Below are 25,573 nucleotides of genomic sequence, written 5' to 3'. Positions count from 1 at the left end.
ATATCAAATCCAAACTCTTCTTCTCTGAGAGGTCTAGTCTCACAGGACTAGTGGTCAGGGATGATGGGAGTTGTAGTCCCAAAACAGCTGGAGGGCCAAGTTTGGCCATGCCTGCTCTAGAGGAATGAACAATTTGAGTTCAAAAAAGATCCACATCTCACATAAACATGTTTTAAGGGTTATGTGTGAATGCATGCACATATAGATTTCTGAGAGATTGACGACAGGTGCAATTCTTCACTTTATTGAAATACTACCAACTGCTGCTCAAACAACCCACTGGTCTCAGAGACATGCCCTAAGTAAATTGATTTTCCCACATAAACCACGGATTGTAAAGATGACCAGAAAAGTGTGTGGAAAGATATCATTTAACTATTAGAGCTTTCTTCTCCTTCTCAGATAAACTGAGCCACAAGGAACCCCTGTCATGGATCCTGCCTTAACAAAAGAAACCGTAGAAAAAGACCTTGCTGAAATGAAGTCTGCTTTGGAGGAAAAACCATTTGAAGCCGTTTCAGCTGAAGCTCAACAGCTGTTAAATTTGTTAAATAACATGACGTTTGAAATTGCCATCACAGGACGATCTGGTGTCGGGAAATCATCTTTTGTCAATGCCCTGCGAGGAATGAAAGATCAGGAAAAGGGTGCAGCTAAGCCGGGGGTGACAGAAACAACAATGGTGCCACGAGAATATTCACACCCCACATTCCCCAAAGTCAAAATTTGGGATCTACCAGGAATTGGAACAACTAAATTTAGTGCAAAGGAATACCTAGAGAAGGTCAATTTCAATGATTATGATTTTTTCATCGTCATCTGCTCGGAATGCTTCACTAAAGATGACACCAATTTGGCTCTTGAGATCCGTAAAAATAAGAAGAAATTCTACTATGTGCGCAGCAAAGTGGATATTGATATAGATAACACCTGGAAGTCAGAAGGCATCAGTGAGGAGGACACCTATGAGAGGATGCAGTCTGAGAAGACTCTTGACATTATACGAAAAGATAGCTATGATAAATTGAAGGCATTAGGTGAGTCTTCTCCAAGGGTCTTTCTGATATCGAGGTGGGATTTGAGCAAGTATGATTTCCCCCTCCTTCAAGAGACCTTTGAACAGGAACAGGATAAAATCAAGAGAGATGTTTTGATTATGTCTCTTCCAATTTTAACAAAAGATAGCATTAAAAAGAAAAAGCCCCCCCCCTTTGTCAGCCTCCCTCCTCTGTCAGTCTATACCCTTTGAAAGAAATTGCTGTGGCCACTTAATCCCATAAGGGAAAAGGGCAGATTTTTGTTTACAACATTAGAATGCAAACTACTTGTCTTTTCATTGAAAGGGAGATTCAGCAGCCTTTAGACGGGCAATAAAAGGTCCTGCTGATCAGGTTGTAAAATAAAACTCAAACACCACTCTTTTTGGATCGGGCCCACCACAATGGCAGCCCACTGGGGTTTGCCAGTGGACAGAATAAAAGACATGGGACGCTGGCAATCCAACGCGTACAAAAGTTATATCCGCGACAACTCCAAAATTTAAAACAGACCTATCACTTACACTTCTCTGTCATTTTCTTGCTTTTCAGGGACAAACCACATAGAAATTTGGATTGTGGGACACAGTATAGTCCATTGGGCCTGGGAACAGGCGGCAGCTAGCGGCCAGGGGTGCCAGCTGGGTTTTCCATCCTACATCATTATTTCCTGGATAGCGAGACATGGGATGCACTGGGCAGAGATGATGCCAATTGCGAAGGCCAGGGTGGATGCACATGCCCCCCCCCAACGCTTTGGTTTTGCAGCTGGGTGAGAATGATTTGCCTTGCTGGAAAGGCGTGGACTTGCTCTTCAATATCAAAAAGGACTTGGACAATCTTGCACTGAATTTCCCGACAAAGACTCTCTTTTGGTCGCTGCTCTTGGAGAGACACGTTTGGTGTGGCAGCAATTCTCCAGCCGCAACACATTGTGTCCGAAAACACTTGAATCGTTCCGTTTCACAGAAGGTTATCACGTTGGGTGGCCGGGTGATCGCGCACCCTTCCATAGTTTTCAGCAAGATGGCACTATTTCGTGATGATGTCGTACCCCTTTCCAATTGGAGGAATGATATATGGCTGGCCGATGTTGCAGATGACTTGAGGCATTGGTTACAGGTGTAAGGGTATTTGGTGGTGAGCCTTTGGGCTCTTGTGGCGGTTAGACATTGTTTGACCTTGTGATGGGAGAGCGGAGGTGTGGCCATCACCTGCCCCTACAAGCTTAAGGGTATTCCATTAAAGGAATCCAGGGGTGTTGATCTTGTCCAAAGCCCGGGTCAGGGGCTAGGGCCATGACACGACCCCGACAGGAACACCACGGGGAGGTCAACAGGGCTTCCCCTTCCGGGGGTTTACCCTTACCGGACTTCCTGTGCATCGGGCAGGAGTCAGATATAGACAGGACCATTCAGTGCCTAAGCCAATACCGCTCACATTCTGTAATCAATAAATTTGTGGCCAAAATTTTGCCCAATAACATTAACCTAATATCCGTGTCCTTGTTTGAGTTATTTCTCAACGAAAGGGTGGCTGTGGGGTCTTGACACACAATTCCTGGCTGCTCACCAGCACACAGCTCTGCTCAAATGGCTGATTTCTGAGAAAGCGAAACCTAAAATGGGTGGCTCTGTTTCCTCTTCATTGTAAACCATTTGGAGAACAAAAACAAACGGAAATCTCTCCAGCCAGACTAGCAGAAGCTAAGCACGCACAGGAAGACTAGTTTGGTGCAGCCAATTCTGTCCAAAGCAGTGAAGCAGCAGTAGTGGAAAAATCTGAGAGTTTGTGACAATGATGAGTCCAGAACACTAAACACTATTTCCCAGGACAATTTTGATTAATAAAAGAGATTTTTAGAATGCAAACTACTTGTCTGTTCATTCAAAGGGAGATTCAGCAGTCTTTAGATGGGCAATAAAAGGTCCTGCTGATCAGGTTGTAAAATAAAACTCAAACACCATTAGCCATATGACTTAATATTGAATCCATAGGGTGTTTAAAAACAGCAGCAGCAGCAGCAGCAAAAGCAGCAACAACAACAACAACTGTGTTTTTCCTCTTGCATCCAGCACTTGCAAAAAATGGGGCTCTGTGTGAGCAGGTACTCACAGCCATACAGAACAGGATTTAACAGCTGATAATTGTGAGATTAAATCCTGCTGCTTTCACTGCCTGCACCCATTCCCTGCTGTCTTAGCCAACACCTGGAGCCAACCTAGAATTGAACACCATGCACCTGCCCATCAGCTGATGGCAGCTGTTTGGCCGGTGGACGTGGTTTGGAAAATTTTGTGATCGGAGGCCAAATTGGACCCCTTCATGGGCCAAGATTGAAATAAGAGCTCCTCTGTTTACTCAGCTTGCCTCCTGATTGAATAATGATGGGAAGGCAGGTGTCGCTAAAGTAGTCACGTTGCATTAACACGCTTTAGCACCCACTGCCACACTTTGTGGACAGGGGCATAGGAAGGGGGTGTGGTGGAGGCAGTCCAACCCGGGTGTCATCCCAGAGGGGGGTGTGTGACAAAATCCCCCCGGCAGATCACGCCACTGCTCCGCAATTGGCCCATCCAATACGTCATCACCCCCCCCCATGGGAGCTGGGCCCCTAGGAGTTGGCCCCTATGTATGCCCCTTTCCCAACATGGGAGCCTAGCCAAGCATTGCCGAGTCATATCCTGAATCTAGCGGGATCTCATGGTGGGATCTGGATCCCTCCCGGTGCCTTGCGCAATTTCCCCCTGGGCAGGAATCTCTGAGCGGTGCGACCACGTAAGGGTTAAGGGGAGCAAGACAGCTGGGCTCCCTAGAGCAGTCTGGAAAAGGCCCCTCTCTGTCTCTCCTCATCTCATCTCCTTTCCATGCTCGTCTTGGAAGGCCACTGGGGTGGTGAGTCTTTTGGGTGAAGACTCTAGGGTGATGGGGGTTGCAGAGGAGGCTGTTGTGAGCTGAGATATGAATGGATGGGGGAAAGGGAAGCCATGGGACCCAAGGCCTCTCGGCACCCCCCCCCGGAATGCTTGCCCTGCCCCATGGGCGGCTAGCCCTACCCCAGGAGCCAGAGCACCTAGCTCCACCACTGTTTGTGGAGCCAGCTCCTTTTGGAGAGCATGGGTTGGTATCGCCAGTCCTTGGTTTCAGGTTTGGCTGGAAAGATGAAGAAGCACTTCTCAAACCAAGGAAAATTCAGCATGAAAGTTTATTAATACAAGCTCATAATACATAGCACACACACAAATGCTCTCTAAATCTAGTCCTATACAGAAAACAAGAGGCTTGGAAGGAATTGAGGAGTGTCAAATGATAACATAAATGACCTAAGCTGAACCCAACGTACCTATCACGTATCTGATTGGGTTCTAAGGCATGATGGGAAATCCCCCAGAGCCATCTCTGAGGGCCGACCATCCTATTAGGTCCCCCACCTCTGCAGAGGGGGAAAGATCACGCTCTTCCTGCCCAGTTGAGAAAAAAAGGTCCAGAGAGCGGCTTGCCACATGGGTTGGGCTCTTGACATGTTGGGACAGCCCCATGGTTGTCATGGCAGCTATGAGGTCCTAAGCCACCCCAGAGCTGGTCACCTTGGCATGGATGCTGAAGTCCCCCCAAACCAGCAGTCTACGAATCTTCAGCCTCCCTCTGAGAGGTTCTTTCAGCTCAGGCAAGGAGACTGCTGGGCAGCGAGACAGGTAGTAAGGATATCAAACGCCATTAAGACCTATTACAATAGTTTGGGGTATTTTGTTGTTGTCTGAAAGAATGCGATAACAAAAAGTTTGAAGTGGTTCCAATCCTTTCTTTATTAACCTCAAACTTTTAACTATGTTTTAAAACAATTTCTAGCCCCCGTGGAAAAATGTTGGTGCGGGCAACTCTCTCTGGCCACCTAACCCAGAATGTCTCCCTTTGAGAGATGACCCTCTTCCGCAAAGCAAGGGAGAACAGAGGAGCTGCTGCATTAGTGTCAGGAAAGCATTTTGAAAGGAAAAGGGGAAAGGAGAGCGGGGAGTGCGACACTTTTGCTTTATTCAGAGGGGAAATCATAATCTGCTACCATTACAAATCTAAAATATTGTTAAGGCTGACTAAATCTTACCTAAATTATAATTGCCTGAAGCAGCAAGCCTAAAATTGGGCAGGAAGCAAAATACTATATGGGTCAAATGAAAGAGAGAGGGGGTGCTCAAAGGAATGGATATTTATTCCCAATTTTTTTCCTTTGAAGAGGGCATTTTTTTCTAAGCTTTCTCCATTATCGAAGAAAAGCAAGATTACATTCCACAAAATCTGCAGCCTCAGAAAGGAAAAAGCTATATGCCCCAAATACCTACACTTCAACTTCTAAAGTAATTTTGATTATTGCCTACTGTCATCTAACAAAATAATTCTAGCAACATCTAATAAAACTACATCAAAATCAAAGAATTCTCTTTCTTAAAGGCCTGTCTGGGTAGAAATTACACAGAAAGGTTTTGATAGCATGTTACATCAATATGACAAATGTGTCTAGTTTACATCGGAGTAAATTTAAAAAGTATCAGTTTTAAAAAGCATTCACTGTGGACACGACATGTGTTATGAATCTCAAAGGGTGCATTGATTAAACCTGGCCAATTCAATTCATAAGAGTATTGGGTTCCATACAGGAAATGGGGAGCAGTGGTGTACCTGTCTGGCACGCTTGTCTCCAAAGGACTTTACAAAAATTGTTGCTTTTTTAAAAAGCTTGATTGTGTCATATTGTGGTAAGGCAAATCAGCTATAGGGTCTGCTCCATTGTCTCTAGAACCAGCCAAAATGGGTAAGAAAAGGGGTGCCAAAGTGAGAATGTTTGCCATTGCAGCATCAGCCGTTCCTACTTACTTCACCTTGGGTTGTGCCTGCCTGGGTGCTCTGCCTAGGGCTCTGGGTTCCAGGGCTTTCTTTAGAACCCTATCAGCATCCTCAGCTAGATTATTCAGGAAGCTTGACAGCATCCAATAAGTGGTGGCAAAAGACCCCCCTGCCATGTCTCAGTTCTCCAAAGGACCACAGACCCTGGGTGCATGCCAGGAACCCCACAGGCTCTTGCCACTGCTCGGCAGAGAGAGAGGGAGGTTTCTAACTTTGCTTCAGAAGCATGCCATTTGCACCCCTCAGACTGCTTTTGTCCAACTGCCTGGTCTTATGAGGCTCACAATGTACCTTTCCACTGATCAGCCATCTTGGAGGTGGGAGAAGGGGAGGTTCCAGATAGTTTGCCTAGTTTCATGGGCAATTGGGGACAGTGGGCTTCAGATAACTGTTAACCTCTGCTGTCTAGCCTCCTCTCAGATACTCCCCAGTCAACTTAAAAGGACAGAAAGGATTTGCAAGCAGAGGACAGTTTGAAACTTTCCCTCTCCATCCCATGATTCTGACGATAATCTCTCTCCCCCCAATGCTGCTGTTAAGCTTAGGGGAGAAGCTCAAGAGCAGCAGGAGATCAAACATCACTGGGATCACAAGCCTGCCAGCTGAGCAAGGGGAAAGCAGGCTGGGAGGGAATGACTTTGAAGGACCTCTCTTAAGACTTACTTGCTCCTCGAGATCCTTGACAAACAGTTGTTTGAGGATAGGAGGATAGGATAGTTTGCCTTATCACTTCAGCTGCTCACACTCTCTCCTGTCCTCTCTGGACTTTGTAGCAGAAGAGCTAGAAGATCTCAACAGACTGATGCTCTCGTTCTTGTGAATTGGTGCTAGCAAGAGGAAATCTGTGGTCTGCCCTCAGCTAGGTGTTGAGCATAACAAACAGGTGCAGAAGAGGCTGTGGTTGCTCACTGCCTGGACCCCCTCCCTCCTGTTTTGAATTTTGACATCAAAATTCCCAGCAGCAGTCTGCTAGGTTACAGAATTCCCCTTTCTAAGACTTGGCAGCTTCTAGCTAAGAAGGTGAGAATAGGTGGCTTGTGTTGCCTAAGGACTAATTGAGCAGAGGCCAAGTAGGGATGCATCATGGCTCTGTACAGAAGCATGGTCCAGGGGGATTGCACCCAAAGGCTGGACCTGAGGCTTGGCAAGCCCCCTCTGTTATACCCCTCTCCCCTTGCCATAACCTTTCTTGACCAATTATATTCCCCGATTATGCTTATTCCCTTATATAGTGGTGTTCTGCAGCTTGCATCATCTCTTATTTGATTGTATACTTTTTGCCACAAAGCCAGGCATGCGCACGTCTACCTCGTGTCACATGAGCTTTTACTTACTGCTGCTGACACAGTCTCTGACTACCTATGATTTTCTATAGCCTCCACCCTTTCCAGGCCTGAGGCTCACCACAATGTCAAGTGAGTCTGTGCCCTAGGTCCAGGTTCCAATTCCATGTTTACCTCATTGCTACTTGGTGGAAAGCTCAGGAGAACTTTACCACAGGGCATTTCCTTCAGATGACAGACCAATGGAGGCTCATTGCCTCGTTGTCATTATCTGTTTGCCACATGTACAAGCAGTGGTGTAACTGTGTAAGATTAGAGAGGATGGAGTGGTCTCAAACTGATACATGGTTTTAGAAGAGGCCTACTAAAATGCCATGTGGGGAGAGGGTGAGAATGTGGCCATGGTAGATGGGTAAAGATCTTGGAGCAGAAACTGCATCCTGTTTACAAGTTTTCCCCTCCCCACGCCAGCCCAGCAACACAGTTCTGCTCAAACAGATCAAAGATCAAAACCGGTGATACATGGTCAACACTGCTGATATTCAGTGCACAGCTACAACAAGGCACAGCCTATCTGTGAGTTTATGGACCTTGACAGTGAAACCTGACAGGTCTGAGCATGTGAACCAATATAACATCCCTTATGATGCTTTTCCATTCTCAGAATTTTCTGCAGTGCAAATGGGTCACGCGATCAATGATGTGCAGGAGGCCCTCAGTAGACAAGTTAGTGATGAAAGGGCTCCCTACGCAGAACAAAGTATCTCTGCACATGCTAATGCAATCCTTTCACTGCCAACCCCCCCCCCCCTCATCTTTTTAATGCAAATAACAGGAGAGGTCTATGCATAGAGCGGGTTGGAAGAAAGAACTTGATGCACTTCATATAGGAGGCAGAACCTTGTTGTCATTGCATTCTTATATTAATATGTCTGTGCCCAGTGCGCATCTGATGTACTGCAGATGCACGTCTGGTTGTGCAACCAGGGACGTCACATGCCCTGATCAGCCGAATTCTCCTCATAGCACTGCTCTGCTCCCCCAGCCTGCCATTTACACCCCAGCCTAAGGATTTTATCCAATATACTCATGCTCAGAGCACACCAATGAATGCACCTGATTAACCAGAAGGTTTTTTAAAAAAAAATTCTAGGAAATTTCTACAGTCCTTTGGAAGGCCAGGTTCTGGGTAGTCCTCTTTCATCAATGCCATGCTGCTTAAGTGCCGACAGCTCAGGTGCTGCTGAGACTGGCACAGAGGCAACAAGAGCAGAGGTGAAGGATTGCCCACATGGGATGCTTCCACAGGTGATCCCAGAAAAGGCAGCATCCCCGCTGGCAAACGGGCTGCTTGGAGCTCCCTCTGGCCAGGAATGCGGCTTCGGCTGTTTGTTGAGATCTTATCTCATCCTCGCTGGTTACCTTCGCTTTCTTTTTTGCTATTAGTAGTGTGACGATCAGGAGGGAGAGAGTATAAAAGGGAGGCAGAGAGAGATAGCAGGACGGAGAAAAGCGCGAGAAACCTCAAAGCAAAACCTCCAGGAAGACGACTGAGCTTGGCTGCAAAAAATCGATCCGGCAGGAGGTAAGGAGTTGAACTTTTCTCCTCGTTCTAGAATGATTTCCGTTTCTTTATGAGCTTCTTTGCGTTAAAGGAGACTGAGCTCCTCGCTTGGTGGGGCTGGCAGAAACAATTGCTGTTGCTGTTGTTGTTTACCTTTTATTTGTTATTTTTTTTACATTTTTATTGTTATTATATTAACCATTACATTATAGCTATTGTGATATCATATATCGTATCATATTATTAACAATAATATTATTATTAACAATGATGTTCGAGAAGGCTGCCCTTCTTAGAATCATAGAATAGAATCATAGAATCATAGAGTTGGAAGAGACCACAAGGGCCATCGAGTCCAACCCCCTGCCAAGCAGGAAACACCATCAGAGCACTCCTGACATATGGTTGTCAAGCCTCTGCTTAAAGACCGCCAAAGAAGGAGACTCCACCACACTCCTTGGCAGCAAATTCCACTGTCGAACAGCTCTTACTGTCATGAAGTTCTTCCTAATGTTTAGGTGGAATCTTCTTTCTTCTAGTTTGGATCCATTGCTCCGTGTCCACTTCTCTGGAGCAGCAGAAAACAACCTTTCTCCCTCCTCTATTTGACATCCTTTTATATATTTGAACATGGCTATCTTATCACCCCTTAACCTCCTCTTCTCCAGGCTAAACATGCCCAGCTCCCTTAGCTGTTCCTCATAAGGCATCGTTTCCAGGCCTTTGACCATTTTGGTTGCCCTCCTCTGGACACATTCCAGTTTGTCAGTGTCCTTCTTGAACTGTGGTGCCCAGAACTGGGCACAGTACTCCAGGTGAGGTCTGACCAGAGCAGAATACAGTGGCACTATTACTTCCCTTGATCTAGATGCTATACTCCTATTGATGCAGCCCAGAATTGCATTGGCTTTTTTAGCTGCCGCGTCACCCTGTTGGCTCATGTCAAGTTTGTGGTCAACCAAGACTCCTAGATCCTTTTCACATGTACTGCTCTCAAGCCAGGTGTCACCCATCTTGTATTTGTGCCTCTCATTTTTTTTGCCCAAGTGCAATACTTTACATTTCTCCCTGTTAAAGTTCATCTTGTTTGTTTTGGCCCAGTTCTCTAATCTGTCAAGGTCGTTTTGAAGTGTGATCCTGTCCTCTGGGGTGTTAGCCACCCCTCCCAGTTTGGTGTCATCTACAAATTTGATCAGGATGCCCTTGAGTCCATCATCCAAGTCGTTGATAAAGATGTTGAATAAGACCGGGCCCAAGACAGAACCCTGTGGCACCCCACTAGTCACTCTTCTCCAGGTTGAAGAGGAGCCATTGATGAGCACCCTTTGGGTTCGGTCAGTCAGCCAGTTACAAATCCACTGAGTGGTAGCATAGTCAAGACCGCATTTTACCAGCTTCTTTACAAGAATATCATGGGGCACCTTGTCGAATGCCTTGCTGAAATCAAGGTAGGCTACATCCACTGCGTTCCCTTCATCTACCAGGCTTGTAATTCTGTCAAAGGCTTGTAATTCTTCCCCGTGGCAAAGGGAATAAATGACATGCCATCACCAGGGAGCAAGCAGAGCTTGTGCTACTATAAGGGTGTCCCCCTCTCACCCCCTCCCCGCGCCCGAGTCTAATAAAAGGCATCTATCAGCATTGCAATGCAGTTCATGACCCCACCCTCTTTGTCAGAGCAGGGAATGGGGTGCAGAACAGAGGAATACAGCAACTTCTGTTCTCCAAATAATGCCCTGAGTGCTGAAGAGGCAGAGAACATCTGGGCTGTCCCTTAGTGCAGAAGCAAAGCATAAGAGTTTTAAGTAACTGCCCTGAAGCCAATGCCACCGGCCTCCCTTTCGCGTGTTAATTCAATATATCCCTCTACAGACCCCACCCTGTCCCTTCAACAAAGCAGCAGGAACATGGCTGCGTCCCAGCACTTGCTGGTGTGTAAAAATTGTATCTGTGCGCCACTTCTGATTAGAAAAACTGCATGGCAAGGGTTTGAGGCAGGGCAGGGCAGAAGATGCTGGAGGTTCTCTCGGTTCTGGATAGGTGCTGCCTGATGAGCCTGGATAGCAACGTTGCATGTTCGATCCCTGTATGGACCAGCTGCATATTCCTGCATTGCAGGGGGTTGGACTAGATGTTCCTCAGGGTCCCTTCCAACTCTACAGTGCTATGATTCTGCAACTTCCTCATAGCTCTTTTTCCCTATAGCTCTATTTCATTTATTTATTTATTCATTATATGTATATAGCTTTCAGGACAAGATAATGTTGCTGAGAATGGGTTGTCTTCAACTAACATTTACTCAGAGTAGACTTATTAAAATTAATGGATCATAGGCATGGTTATTAATTTCAGTGAGTCATCGCTGAGTAAAGGTTAGTTGACAAGAACCCAATGTGGATATTTCTCCCAGTATTAAGTATTGCCCTTTAAGAATATTTCTGGGCAATTTCTGCATCACTTATTTCGACCCTCTGGCTCCTTTTTTTCACCTCCCCCTTGATGACATTTCTAAAAATATTCTTCATTTTATGGTGATTTTTGTGAAAGTGGCAGGGCAAGACTTGGCCAGAATATACTAGGGATATGCACAGTGCATTCACTTATTTATTTTTAATTTAATTTTATTTATTTTTATCCAAAAAAGGGAATCTTTAGTAGGGTGTAAATGCTTCCTTTAGACACATCTCTAGAGGAATGAATAATTTGAGTTCAAAAATATCCACATCCCACACAAACATGTTTTAAGGGTTATGTGTGAATGCATGCACATAGAGATTTCTGAGAGATTGACAGCAGGGACAATTCTTCACTTTATTGAAATACTACCAGCTGCTGCTCAAACAACCCATGGTCTTAGAGATATGTCCTATGTAAATTGATCCCCCCCCCATAAACCATGGATTGTAAATATGTCCATAAAAGTTTGTTGAAGGCTATCATTTAACTATTAGAGTTTTCTTCTCCTTCTCAGATAAACTGAGCCACTGTCATGGATCCTGCCATCACAAAAGAAACCTTAAAAAAAGACCTAGCTGAAGTGAAGTCTGCTTTGGAGAAAAAACCATTTGAAGCTGTTTTAGCTGAAGCTCAACAGCTGTCAAATTTATTAAATAACATCACGTTGGAAATTGCCATCACAGGAAGATCTGGTGCCGGAAAATCATCTTTTGTCAATGCCCTGCGAGGAATGGAAGATAATGAAAAGGGTGCAGCTGAGACTGGGATGACAGAAACAACAATGGTGCCACAAGAATATTCACACCCCACATTCCCCAAAGTCAAAATTTGGGATCTACCAGGAATTGGAACAAATAATTTTAGTGCAAAGGAATACCTAGAGAAGGTCAATTTCAGCAAGTATGATTTTTTCATCATCATCGCCTCAGGGCGCTTCACTGAGGATGACACCAACTTGGCTCTTGAGATCCGTAAAAATAAGAAGAAATTCTACTATGTGCGCTGCAAAGTGGATAACGATATAGAAAACAACAGGCGGTCAAAACGCATCAATGTGGAGGACACCCATGAGATGATGCAGGCTGAGAAGAAGACACTTGACATTATACGGAAAGATAGCTATGATAATTTGAAAGCATTAGGTGAGTCTTCACCAAGGGTCTTTCTGATATCGAGGTGGGATTTGAGCAAGTATGATTTCCCCCTGCTTCAAGACACTATTGAAAAGGAACAGGATGAAATCAAGAGAGATGTTTTAATTATGTCTCTTCCAATTTTAACAAAAGATAGCGTTAAAAAGAAAAAGGCTGCTATGGAGAGCCTGATATGGAAAAAAGCCATGGTGAGTTGTACTGTTGGGCTGATTCCTCTCCCATTCCTCTCGCTTGGTTGTGACCTTGGTATTCTGGTTTCGACAATGAATGAGATCTGCAAAGTTTTTGGCTTGGATGAAGATTCCCTCAATATACTAGCAAATCGTGTGGAGAAACCTGTTGAGGAGTTGAAATGTGTTATTGAACATACCCCAAGCACCGGTATGATCACGACAGAATTTGTCATGGATATCTTGATGAGGTCAGCAATTTGGGGAGCAATAACAGTGGTAGAGGCGGTTCTGGATTTCATACCTGTGTTGGGGTCTCTCTATGGTGGGGGCAGTTCTTTTGCTACCACATTCTACTTCCTGAAGAATTTCTTGGAAAACGCTGTGAAAGATGCAGAGAAAGTTCTGGCAAAGGCTGCTGAGCCCAAGAAACCCAAGTAAACAGCCAATACATCTACCTGGGAAGAGACATCCAGGTACAACATGCATAATCTCATCTTTCTATGACAGCATCAACCAATTGCTTTCTTCACAAGTTCGTCTTCTGGTCTTGCAACATGGCATCCTAGCATGCTCCCTTTATTACTCTTCAGCTCAGCACTCGTAGGGTTGCCTTATTTCAAAAGTGATAATCTGAACACAAAAGTTGTTGAGCTTTTTGCTTATTTGGGGGGGGGGCAAAGTTATAGAGATGAGGTGGGGAGGGCAAAGTTGATGAGCTTTTTTTGGCAAAATCTCCCCAAAACAAAAGAAGTTCTTGAGCTATTTTAAAGGAAATCTTCTCAAAAAATCAACACTTCTGACATTTCACAAACATTTTTACCAATTTTCAAGAATTCTGCTTGGACACTACTTCCAACGGACGAATCCCAGACATATGGCAGCCCTATTGTAACAATGCTTAATCAGTAGCCTGCCTGGACAATTTTTATCCAGTTTAGAGGTTTCTAATCTCCTACCTGTCAGTGTTAAAGTGATGGATGTCTCCCCCTCCGACATGCAGCAAATTTGCAGCAGCAAAACATAAAGAATGGAGAAAAGAAGAGAAGAGAAACGGCTTCAGAGAGTTCTATTGCTGATACGCCTAAGTAAATTGTGATGCAGAATTAATGTCTGAAGGATAATTTAGCAAAGGTGAATCTTAAAATTACAGCCCTGGATCAAAAAGTTACTGATCTTAATGAGGAGATATCAAAATCTGAAGCAGTTCATATTAAACAAGATCTAACACAGATATCTTCTTGGGTGGGATCCTGCGAGACACGCTTATCCATGCAAATATAGACTATATAGTTTTGTAGCCTGTAGTATATTTTGTGGTTATTTTGTTATTGCTGCTTTTAAAAATGTTTTAATGTATTCTCTTCCTCCTTTGATTTCTATTATTTCCTTTTGCCTTATTTACTTAATCTCAATAAAATAATAAATATTAAAATTTTAAGAAATGTTTTTTTCTCCTGAATCCTCCCTACTGCAATTATTTCCCCAACTGTTCCAATTTTTGTTTTAAAAAATCATTTAATCCAGGCATGGGAAAGCTGTAGGCAATGGTCCAAATTTAGGTGTCCTAACCTGAACCACAAGCCTGTTTTCTCTCAGCCTCCTTGTTGTAATGATTAATCTTTTCTTTACTTCACCAGCTGGGTGGGTGGGTAGGGGAAGCCGGAGCCTTTGGGGAGGGTTTTTTCTCTGGAAATAAGCCTACACATACCCACAAATTTCCTTGTATTTTAGGATGCTATGAAACAGAGAAAGATTGGTTCATCTTCAACATAGTTGGAGTAGAGGAAGTTTTGGGTGTCCTCCTGCCACAAATAACTCCAGATCGGTGCTTCTTATTCTTCCTTTGTTTTTGTTTTGTTTTTCAGGGATATGTGCTTTTTATTTTCCATTTTTTTGTTTCTTGGTTTTTGAGAAAACAAAGAAAACGGAGACGACATCATCAGAAGAAACAAGACTTGAAATCAGGTCTCTGTCCATATCAGAGCTTAGAACTAGTTCAAGTTCAACATGTCCGTAAAAGAACTAATTCCCATTCATGTTCATCCCTTTATGAAACAAACCAGTTCTCTTTATGTTCAGTTCACTTCAAGCTCATCCAAATTATCCTTGGCAAATTTGTTTTGTAGAAATACTCTAAAGCATTTAGAAAGTGGCAATGAACTTGAAGATGAGCCAGAAATCATTCTTCGTTTTGCCCCAATATCAACTTAATTCATGTTTAGTTTGCCCAGCAATTATGGGAACTACTTTCACATGTAGTTCAGATGGTTTTCAAAGTAATTCAGTGCACATTGAACTTGTTCATTCCAAGCACTAGCCAATTGTTTTTGAGATTGTTATAGTCCATACGTGATTTTATCAGCTGCTGAGATAAAAATCCAAGTTTTTCCAGGTGTTGGAGGTGCCTACACTGACAGCTACTAGCAGCTACACTAAGAGATGGCTATGCATTGCCTATGCATCAAGCTGGGAGTCAGCAACACCAGCTCTTATTTGTGGAATGAGTTTAGCCCTCCTCAGAATGCAACTTTTCTGTAAAACCTTACATCCTTAAAGCCTTGGAGGTTCAAATGTTCCCCCACTGGCTGCCAACACAAATAAACAGGCAAAGTAATATAGTTTTTATTGACAAATAGCAAAACACTGTCACGGTCTGAGTTACAGGCAGTCGGAGTCCTGGCTCAGTACGTCGGGACAGGGGTAGAGATCGGGAAGCAGGAATCAGCAGTCCAGGGGTCAGGAAGCCAAGAGCCCATGAATCAGGAAACCGGGAGCTGGGAAGCCAAGAGTCCAGGGGTCAGGAAACCAGGAGTCAGGAAACCGAAGCACAGCTAGGTGGGTAGTGTGTTGCTGTGGCAAAGAGCCAGAGGGTATTGCTGGTCATATATACCCCTCCTGACCCCTGCCACCAGGTGCTACGAGTCTTCTCTCAAGCCTCCCCTGTGCGGCAGCGCCTTGCCCTTCCAGGCCAAACTCAGGAAGGCCCCAATTCTGCAAAGCCCTACCAGTCACAGGGCCAGGCTCCTGCACGCACTCCTGACAAACACATTCCAACTCACTAGGTGTGACCAAGTATCTGTGCATTAATTACTCTGTACTCTCTCTGCTTATATCTGTGTTTTGGGTTCCAGACAACTCTAACCAAATAAAGCTCTGTGTCCCCATTCATTATAATGAGGAATCAAATAATCCCCTTTTGGCCAAAGTGGGTGAAATTTGCAGGCCTAGGAGACCCTACAAATTGGATTGAGCCTACCTAAATCCAGGGGATCTTTGTGGAGGACATTAAGTGGGTTTACTTTCCTCCATACTTATTTGATATTTTCATGTGTGGGTCTCAGACTCTGCCCAACACCATCTGATTTACAACACTGCTTTGGCTTTCTGAACAGCTAAGAGCGAAGTGCAAGGGACTTATGTTCCATGTTGAAGCTTCTGTGGCGCTGAGAATGGAACTTCATGAGGAGAATTATGGTATCTGAGAAAGAGACTTGGGACAATATGGCAGCAGGGGTTCTAGAGCTAAGTGTTTATTTAAGAACACGTTTCACTTGGGCTGTGCATCAGATCCAGCCCAATCCAATTAATGAATTGGACTGGGCCAATTTTTATCAACATAGGATTGGGTCAGATTATGTTGAGGCAATCCTAGATCACACCAGATCAGGCCAGCCAACCCATCTCCGTCACTATTTCATCTTTAAAAACAATTTATATATTTGTAGTCACAACAACATATGAACCTACCCGGACCAAGAGATCATCTTCCAAGACCCTCCATCGTGTGCCGCTTCCTCAAGAGATTTGGAGTGTGGCAACACTAGAACGGGCCTCCTCTGCAGTGGCTCCCCGTCTGTGGAATGCTCTCCCCAGGGAAGTTTGCCTGGCGCCTTCATTATACACCTTTAGGTTCCAGGCAAAAACATTCCTTTTCAACCAGGTCTTTGGCTGATCTGATTGACATCCTATGCCCTTTTAAAATGTGTTTTTTGGGGGGGCAGGTATTGTTCTGTTGTTTTATTCTTATTTGGTATCTTGTGGTTTTATATCTTGATTTTATTCTGTGAAATGTCCTGAGACCCCTGAGTATAGGGCGGTATATAAATTCAATCAACAACAACACCAAACACCATCCAAAATGACTCAGAACAACAACAATGACAGCATTTTATTATTTGTACCCTGCCCATCTGACTGGGTTGCGCCAACCAGCCTGGGCACTTTCCAACATATATGAAACAGCCTCTAGGAGTTGGCTGCCATGCAAGGGAGTCTCTCAAACATGAATCTACTGGAGCAGTGAAAGAAGGCAGCTCAAGTATACAGCCGGACAAGAGGGAAGGAAACATGGTGTCTACCTCAGTGATGAGCTCACGGAAACAAGCTCTGGAAATTTGGGGTTGCCATGCTGAGGGCAAAGTTTGATGCTCAATTACATTTGTAAAAGCAAGCAATGCAAAACACTGGGAGAGAGCGAATGTCTCCGCAGTAGCCTCTTCCTGAATAGGAGGAGCTGCTCGTATCCCCCCTCCCCTAGGGAGAAAATGTTGGGGGGCACACTGGGGGGTCTCATGGGGTTTACACTTGCCCAGCATGCTTCAGAGCAGGCCCCTCCCCCTGTGACAGCCTCTGATAACCACTTTAACCACAGAGTTAGGAGTCTACATGTGTTTCCCCTCAAAATATCGTATTTGAGGGCGCCCCCTCCCAAAAAAGTTGATGGGCATTGCCCTTGCGAAAAAGAAGCAGGAACCTGACTCCTGCTGGGCTTGGAGATGGAGAGGGAGCCAAGCAACAGAGGTAACAGGACTGTGTACTGGGGTGCCAACTTAAAATATGGGGGGAGGCAGGTAAGCCCTGCCTCACCTCTTAGATCACAGGATGTGGAGCAGCCCCCCTCCAATAAAATATTTCCATATGTTGGCCCCTGGGAGCTGGCTCCTATAACTGTGCGCAAGTCATTCTCGTGCTCCCCAGTTCCTCTCCCTCTTTCACCCATCGCGGCTCAGCTCTGCACGCAAAAATGGTGCCCAGGCACTTCTGATTAAAGAGGCTGCTGAATCACTTTTCAGAACTGTACTTCTGTGAAGGGAATAGGGGCCTCCTAACAACTCTCAGCACCTTTAACTAACTACCTAGAATTTTTGGGGGAAAGCTATAACTGGGGTATCCTAGGCATAGGGCTCCTGTTTTTACCCCACACCACCCCATATGCTTCAGTTTTTTGGCCCTTTGGAGCCAGTCATGTGGGGATCACACTGCATCAAAACTCAGGAGAAATGGGATGACATGATACAAAGACTCCAAACAAATTCGTTCTTTTGATTGTTGGGGAAAACTTTGTTTGCATTCTCCTCCTCTGCTTTCAGGCTGGAGAAATTTCTGCTTCCTTTTGCTCTCTTCCTTGTGACCCAGCACAGTCCAAGAAATTATTTACAACGAGGAGGAACTAGGGAGACTCATTTAGGTTTCCTTTTCTCAGAAATCACCTGTTCGAGCAGAGCTGTGTACTGGTCAAGCGCGGGGAGAGGAAAACTTGGAAACAGGATGTAATTTCTGCTCCAAGATAACAAAAAGCTGCAGCTCCCTTCCCCTTCCTAAGATTAAGCAGGATAAATAAATAATCCGCAACAGAGTTGGAGGGCGGGGGTGGCGAAGAGGTCCAGCTCCCAAGGCTGGGGGAAGGGAAGGCAAGTCACTCTGCGTGAGGCTGCAGAAACCCTTGAAGGGAGCAGTGCCAGGGGGCCTTGCATGATGTCCCCTAAGGCTGAGGGTGTCAGATAAGACACAGGCTTTGCTGTCAGTCTAGGATCACTCTGAGGGAGTTTGGTGTCCTTCCTGCCTGCCTGGTTTGCAAAGCCAGCTTGTCATGCGGGCTCTAAAGCCTGCAGAATATTAGAACGTTTCTAAAAAATAAACTAATTCTTCCTCGTGTGCAATTTTGTAATTTGAAGCCATTTGAGGCCCTACCCTCCAGAGCAGAAGAAAACAAACTTATTCCCTCTTCTTTGTGAGATATTTGAAGATGGCTATCGTATCTCCTCTCAATCTCCTCTTTTCCAGGCTAAACTTACCTAGCTCCTTCAACGGTTCCTCTTAAGGCTTGGTTTCCAGAGGTTTGATTGGTCGCCCTCCTCTGTACACATTCCAGCTTGTCAATATCCTTGTTCTGAAGGATATGAGGAGCTTCCAGCTTCAACATCTCTGTCTACATAATGTTTTCTCCTCACCCAAGCACACCTTCCCAGCTGGGAGCAACCTTCCAGAGCAGACTTGCACACCTTCCCAGCTGGGAGCAACCTTCCAGAGCAGATTTTAGAGGAGATGAGATGAAAAAGAGGACAGGGATTCCTGCCCCTTTAATATTTGTGTAGAAGGGGGAATGTCAGCAAGTATTTCCTTCAGCGTTGGGGGAGAACTGCAGGAAGTGGGCAAATTTATTATTTTCAGTTTCTCTCAGTTTCTCATTTTTCCAATTCTTAAGTTCAGCTCTTCCCATCTCCATATCAGCTGGCTATTTCCTTTTTTAAAGAGTTCTCATGAAAATTCACCAGGAGTTCTATTTGTTATGATTATAATTATTATTATTCTCTTCCCCAAAAGGCAGTGTACAAAATGCAATGAACACAGCTGAAAAGCAGTTAAAAACAACCCAGGGAAAAAAAGTTAATATGTTTCCAAACAATGCTAAATAGACACTCATGGCAGCGACCTATTCATCCACCTAGGAAAACTTGTCAGAAAGAAAACATCTCCAGTTGTTTCCAGAAATTATGGGTAGCGGGTTCCTGTTGTATCTCTGCAGGAATGCTATTCCACAGAACAGGGGAAGTCACACTCAAAGCCCTGCTCTGAATTACAAAAGATCAACCCAAATATCAGGAGTGAGTGGCAGATTTTATCCTGCCTGCATGATTGTCCTCATTTGCACTGGTTAATAGGGGCCAGAGAGTACACAAAGCTTTGTTACCATCGATGTTAGATACCACCTTTGTTATAATGGGTTTTCAAAGCAATAAATACATCATGGAACAAATGTTGCTACTTTTACATCAACGATGTCATGAGCCGCAAGCATCCACGCTGTGAAGAAAGTGTGGTGGAACAACACTGTTTATTTCGCAGCATTTATGTCCTTCTTAATTGCCATAAAACCTCAAAGAAGTTGAGACAAGCGATAGAATCCGTTCTGCTTCTTTGCAGGTGCCAAAACATTTCGCGCCGCTCCTGAAATTTCTACCGTCCTTTGCAAAGACTCCAATGTACTCTGCAGTAGTAGGAGCGTCAGGCTCTGGAAAGTCATAGGATCGTAGAATTGCAGATCTAGAAGGGAACCCAAGGGTTATCTAGATCAACCCCCTGAAATCAGGGCCATGAGGGGCTTAAGTGGAGAAAACGCGGGAGCTGCTGAGACGGGCACAGAGGCAACTACGGCAGAGGTAAAGGATTAACCACCTCGGATGCTTCAAGTTTCACGAGTGGGCCTTTGGGACCTTCCCATTTAAAGGCAGCAGCACCGCTGTCAATCAGGCTGCTTGGAGCTCCCTCTAGCGGGGAATTCGGCTCTCGCTATGCGTTGCAATCTCGTCCTCGCTCCTACTTTCGCTTTCTTCTTTGCTTTTTTTAGTGCGACGATCGGGCGGGAGAGGGAATAAAAGCGAGAGAGAGAAAGAGAGTTGGACGGAGAAAAGCCTAAGAGACCAGCAAGCAAAGTCTCCGAACTGAGCTTTACTGCAAAAAAATTCGGACTGGCCACAGGTAAGGAGGTGAGCATTTCTCCTGGGACTCTGATGATTTCCGTGTTTTTTGTTATTTTCTGAGCGTGTCTGCGTTAAAGGAGACTCTGAGCTCATTGCTCGGCGGGGGGCGGCAGAATCGTTTATTTTTACTCTTATGAAAAATGATGTTCGAGAAGGCTGCCCTTCTTCGCCGCTGCAAAGGGAATAAATTACATGCCATCACCAGGCAGCAAGCAGAGTTGGTGTTCTATGTAAGAGTTATAAGTAACTGCTCTGTAATCAACGCGGCTCTCTCTTTCGAGCCGTGACGCGTGTTCATTTATCATCTCCCTCTGCAGCTGCTACGAGGCTGCCCTCCTCTTTCACTTTTGGGGGTTTGGCAGAGTGGGGGGGGGAGCTCTTCGGAAGCAGGCAGAGCCTTAGCTAGGTGATCTGGCGCCCCTGGCAGACCCGTCCAGATTGCGCCCCCAGGCCACGGACAAATTAGCTCTGCGGTCCGTCTCTCCTCCAATCCCCCCTCCACCTATTCAATTCCTCACTCACTTCTCCTTGTAATGAACTCTTTCACAGAAAATCCAGTATTAAATTTATTATTTCTTGATAAAACGTTTCAGGAAAGAAAATGACATTTTGATTTGACTTGACAGTTTTTTTTTAATGTAATTCAGTTGTAAAACAATACACAGACATACAAACCATATCATACTGATTTGTTCCACAAGGATAACTTTCTGGTCTCAGAGCTCTCTCTCCCTCTCTCTCTCTCTCTCTCTCTCTCACACACACACACACACACAAACACACACACACACACAGAGAGAGAGCTCACAGCCCACCTCCCTTGCCCCCCCCCAACCTGGCAATCCCAGATCTCTCCACTGGTGCACACAGCCCTCCCTTCCAGGCTGCTCTTCACCTGCCTACCCAACACACACCTGGAGCAGGGAGGGAGGGGGAGAGAGAGAGAGGGAGACCTTGTTCATTAGCCCCTCCCGCTCGTTTCCTGACTCCTCCCTCACCTTGGATACCAGGATCAGAAGGAAAATAACTCCCATCCCACTCTCTCCCTCCCTGAAGGGAAGATGGTAGGGAGCAGGGGTGAGAAACGACCAGTTTTGGGCCATCTTTACAAGCCGGACCCTGCTCAGCACTTCGCCCCCCCCCCCCGTCTGTTTAGAGGGTTTCTTGCCCCCTCACTTTCCTCATGCAACTCTCCCCCCCTTTCCTCTCTCAGCAACACCAACACAAAATAGCAGCAGCCCTCCAAGTGACTTCTTCGGAGGAGGGAAGAGAGAAGGGGGGGGGGAAATAAAGGTTTGCTGAGGGGTAAAGAGGTGAGGAATTTGTGTCGGGTCCTTCCACAGGTTGGGGAGAAGGAGGGGGGAGACTTTCCCGAATCTGAGAACAGAGACCATTCTTTTGGAAAGCTGGTAATGTGCACATTGGGGGAGGGAGGGAAGTGAGTGGGGGAATTCAGACACATTAGGCGTATGAGGTTATTAAATACTTAAATCAATGTTTTTCAACCAGTGTGCCGTGACATCCTGGGGTGCCTTGAATGCTGGTCAGGGGTGCCATGGGCAACATTGACCTCCATCCCTCTTCTTTCCCTCCCTCCCCCAAAGGCTTGCACAGCTATTTGTTGCAGCAGCCCAGGCTACAAGATCCCCAGGCGAATGGTGCCTCTGGGGCTGGCCAGGGGGTGCTGGTTTCCAGGAGCTGAAAGGGGCCTCAGAGTAAGCAGGCAAGGGGGCGAGGGAGCCCAGCCAGACCACCAGCCCTTGCTGCTGAGAATGGACAGACAAGTCCCAGATCCCTGTGGGGCAGTGTGAGGAGGCACCTCTCTTGAAGGCAGTGGGGTGACAGCTCAGAGAGGACAGGCAGCAGCAGTGGCTGCCAGAGGACTCCCAAGGAGAGGGGAGAAGAGAGGAGGGAAGACTCCACAAGGGAGGGTGTTTTCAAAAAAGGGTGAGAGACTGCCAGCTCTGCAGGCAAGGGGTGACATAGCTGGGCTCCTGAGCCCCACAGGGGTGCCGCAGAAAGAAGGTACTTGGTCAAGGGAGCCATGGACACAAAAAGGTTGAAAACCTCTGACTTCAATGACAAGCAGGGGCAGAATTTACATACAGTGTCTAAAGGAAGGGTGCACTCTTAAAAAAATACTTAAATAAAACTGCTCCAACCCCTTCTTCCTTTTGACCAGACCCCCCTCTTCTGCACCTTCAGACTGATAACTCTTTGTTGCGTCTTTCTAAAAATACTTAAGGTTTAATCATCAATGTACAGCCTCCCTCCCCAACCTAAAATATATATATATCAAAAATCAGGAAGTGCACTTTCTTAAAATGCTGAGAGTCCCCTTCCTCATGTCCCTCTCTGTATTCAGGGCTCTTGGGCTCTGCTCCTGTGTCATGGGCTGGCTGGATGCAGAGGAGTGGTGGAAGGCACCAGTTGGGGAACCCCCAAGGAAACCCCCGGGGGAAGAAGTCTCAGAGCCAGGGGACTGGTGCTGGGTGGAAGATGAGTGGTCAGAGGGAGAAGAGAGAGCAGACTGGGAGGAGGAGGAGATGTCAGAAGCTGAAGAGGCAACAGGGTTTAGTGAGCAGGAAGAGTCTGTGGCAGAGAGCGGTCCAGAATCAGAGGCAGAACTGGAGAGGGGTCAAGAGGCAGAGTAGAGACAGGGAATCTCCCCCTTGTGGTGTAACCAGCTTCAGTCCCCCCTGGTCTCCCGGAACATGAAGAGGAATGAAGAGGGCAGAGCAATGAGAGACAAGACAAAAGAAATTCAGGTTGCTGGGGAAGAAGGAGCCTTAGAGAGTGGGGGATGTCCTCACAACAGCTTCATTGGGGCAAGAGATCATGGGAAGAGTTGCTGTGTTGACTCAGCCCGCACTGTTTGGTTTTCTTTGAGTAAAGAGTTAACTTAACTGACAATGGGTGTTTTATTGTTCGGCAACTCCAGCTCCTGGCGTCCCATGACCTTTGGGCACTTTATCCTTGCGCTCACTTCTGAATTATGGGATGTGATGGGATTCATACCTTCTACCTGTAAAGCTTTGTTGCTTGGCAAATGATAATAATATTGGCGCCGCTGGAAATTTTACGGAGGGCATGCCACTAATGAATGCTTCTAGTTAGGCCGGTCGCTTAACATTTTCCTGCTTCTTTTCTCTGCAGCGCACCAAGATCCACAATGGTGGAAGACTTCGAGGTAGCCATTTCTCAGGGCCAATTGGCAGGCGCTGTGTCGCACGTCCTGGCAAAACCACTGCCCTTTTTCAACAGCACTCCGCTCCACATTGCCGTAGTAGGAGAGCCTGGTTCTGGGAAGTCCTCCTTCATCAATGCCATGCTGGGTCTTCGGGCCGATGACCCACGTGCCGCTGCGACTGGCATACAGATGACGACGGTGCAAGTCAAGGATTACCCACACCCGACACTTCCGCAAGTGATCCTTTGGGACCACCCCGGAAAGGGAATGGCAACTTTTGGGGAGGACAAATTTGAGAAGAAGGTCGATTTGAATCACTTTGATTTCTTCGTCATCGTCGGCTCCCAGCGCTTCCGCTCCACCCATTCTGACCTGGTCCGTGAGATCCAAGATATGGGCAAGAGCTTCTACTTTGTGCGCACCAAAGCAGACCTGGACCTGTCAGCCGCCAAGAGGCAACAGCCATCTGACTACAGTGAGAAGAAGGTCCTCTTGCACATCCAGGAGGACTGCAAAGAGTGCTTGGTAAGAGAAGGAGTGAGGGACCCACAAGTCTTCATCGTCTCCAACTGGGAAGCCAACTGCTTTGACTTCCCCCTCCTGCAGGAAACGCTGAAGAACGATCTCCTGCGGCTGAAGAGGCAAGCCTTTCTGCTCCGCTTCCCTAGCATCTGCCTGCCTATCTTAGAGAAAAAGAAAACCACTGTGGAGGAGAAGATTTGGACCAGAAGGCTTGTTTTGCTGGTCGCTCTTGGAAGCCCAGTTCCCTTCCTTCTTCCCATATTTCTGTTTAGTAAGTTCCACTCCTGGTGCTTCCTAGACTTTGGCCTGGACGATCGATCCCTTGCAGCTCTGGCCCAGCGGGTTGGAAAGACAAGCACAGCCCTTAAAGCAGCAATGCAGTCCCTGGGAATGTTCTCTGCCATTTTATGGGTGCTGCCAGACTTGGTGGGACTCTCAGTGATGGCTTATGAATATCACCGCTGGGAGCATTTCCCCATCTTTGGCTTTCTTCTGTCCGGAGGGATTTCGCTTCTTCGCACCTACTTCATGCTGCAGAAATGCATATCGGGTGCTGCTGATGACACCAAGAGGGTTCTGGCCAAAGCTCTTGAGGCAGAGGGGAAAAAGTCCATTTAGCAGCAAGCAGATGTGCCATGATGACTAAGTGCTTGATATATAGTATCTGGTGAATTATACGTTTCCATTTTTAAAACAACCACCACCAAAAAACATTAAAATAATAATAATCAGATGATCAGGTTTTTTATTTTTAAAATTCCATAAATCTTAGGCTTCTCATTTAAAAAACAACAACCCTAAGTGAAATAATCTGAATGCCAGCATAATACCTCTTCTGTTACTTTTTAAAATTAGTACCTCTATCCAGTGTATAAGAATTAAGACCAATACTGAAAGGAGACTTTGGGACAAATGGACTTTTCCCTATTCATACTTCTTTCTTTCTTTCTTTTTTAAATATAATTTTTATTAACAGGCCAATCAAATCACATTAATTCCAAATCACATTAATTCCAAATTATACAGCCAGATTTCTAAATTTTTGTTGGGGGTACCCATACATCAAGCTCCGAAAGGGGTCCAAACATCACTCATGTTGCTGCTTTAATTAAACAATTCTATCCAGTTCTGCCAGATAGTCTCTTTGTTACTTTCCTCATCTTCTTGTTGTTATCATATATTCCTTACTTTGAGATCTCTGATAATCTTCACAAGCGGGTTGAAAACAAACATGCTCTGTGTGGGTTTTACACTCTCCAAAAATCATATCACATGAAGAACAGACGCCATTTCCACACCTCCGTAAAGAACATTCCCTCCATCTGTCCGTTGATTTCCACAGGCTTGCCAAACATATCTCAGAGGGCACTGCCAGGTCAAGATCACATTCCGATAAGCATACATTCACATTCCGATGACCCTGGTCCTCCTCCCCCTCGTCTTTCTATAGGCAAGCCTGTCTTAGCGAAACACCATTTGTAACTGCGTCATAAAACTTTCCATACCAGTCCACCCCGATGTTTCTACCAGTTCA

The 25,573-nt window shown here is 45.7% G+C and overlaps 3 protein-coding genes and 1 pseudogene across 6 annotated transcripts in view; 2 read left to right on the top strand and 2 right to left on the bottom strand.

The window, feature by feature from the left end:
- Positions 1 to 7,746, bottom strand: part of LOC310684226 (uncharacterized protein) — a 28,841-nt gene extending 21,095 nt beyond the window's left edge. Inside the window, exon 1 of the mRNA XM_083454986.1 lies at positions 6,600 to 7,746. The gene's annotated coding sequence lies outside the window, so the exon portion shown is untranslated. The remainder of the gene's footprint in view (positions 1 to 6,599) is intronic.
- Positions 83 to 14,009, top strand: LOC310684625 (interferon-gamma-inducible GTPase 10-like). The gene is made up of 2 exons (XM_083456034.1): positions 83 to 1,213; positions 11,755 to 14,009. Exons 1-2 carry the CDS (start codon positions 431 to 433, stop codon positions 11,761 to 11,763), a joined length of 792 nt encoding a protein of 263 aa, XP_083312160.1. The 5' UTR covers positions 83 to 430; the 3' UTR covers positions 11,764 to 14,009.
- LOC310684385 (interferon-inducible GTPase 5-like) overlaps positions 5,180 to 25,573 on the bottom strand; it is a 56,800-nt pseudogene continuing 36,406 nt past the window's right edge. The window contains exon 3 of the transcript XR_014515493.1: positions 5,180 to 5,911. The product of XR_014515493.1 is annotated as an interferon-inducible GTPase 5-like (transcript). The remainder of the gene's footprint in view (positions 5,912 to 25,573) is intronic.
- On the top strand, positions 8,450 to 24,772 carry LOC310684500 (interferon-inducible GTPase 5-like). 3 transcript variants are annotated; one of them, XM_083455745.1, is made up of 4 exons: positions 8,450 to 8,804; positions 19,771 to 20,006; positions 20,195 to 20,325; positions 23,484 to 24,772. In XM_083455745.1, the coding sequence occupies exon 4, from the start codon at positions 23,500 to 23,502 to the stop codon at positions 24,655 to 24,657; it is 1,158 nt and encodes a 385-aa protein (XP_083311871.1). In that variant the 5' UTR covers positions 8,450 to 8,804; positions 19,771 to 20,006; positions 20,195 to 20,325; positions 23,484 to 23,499; the 3' UTR covers positions 24,658 to 24,772. The 3 variants fall into 3 exon arrangements, with proteins under 3 accessions (XP_083311871.1, XP_083311872.1, XP_083311870.1); XM_083455746.1 differs by having other exon boundaries at positions 20,195 to 20,333; XM_083455744.1 differs by having other exon boundaries at positions 19,771 to 20,325.

Source organism: Podarcis tiliguerta (assembly GCF_965153285.1).
Source record: "Podarcis tiliguerta genome assembly, chromosome: 8".
NCBI lineage: Eukaryota > Metazoa > Chordata > Lepidosauria > Squamata > Lacertidae > Podarcis > Podarcis tiliguerta.
This window is presented reverse-complemented; position numbering and strand designations above follow the sequence as displayed.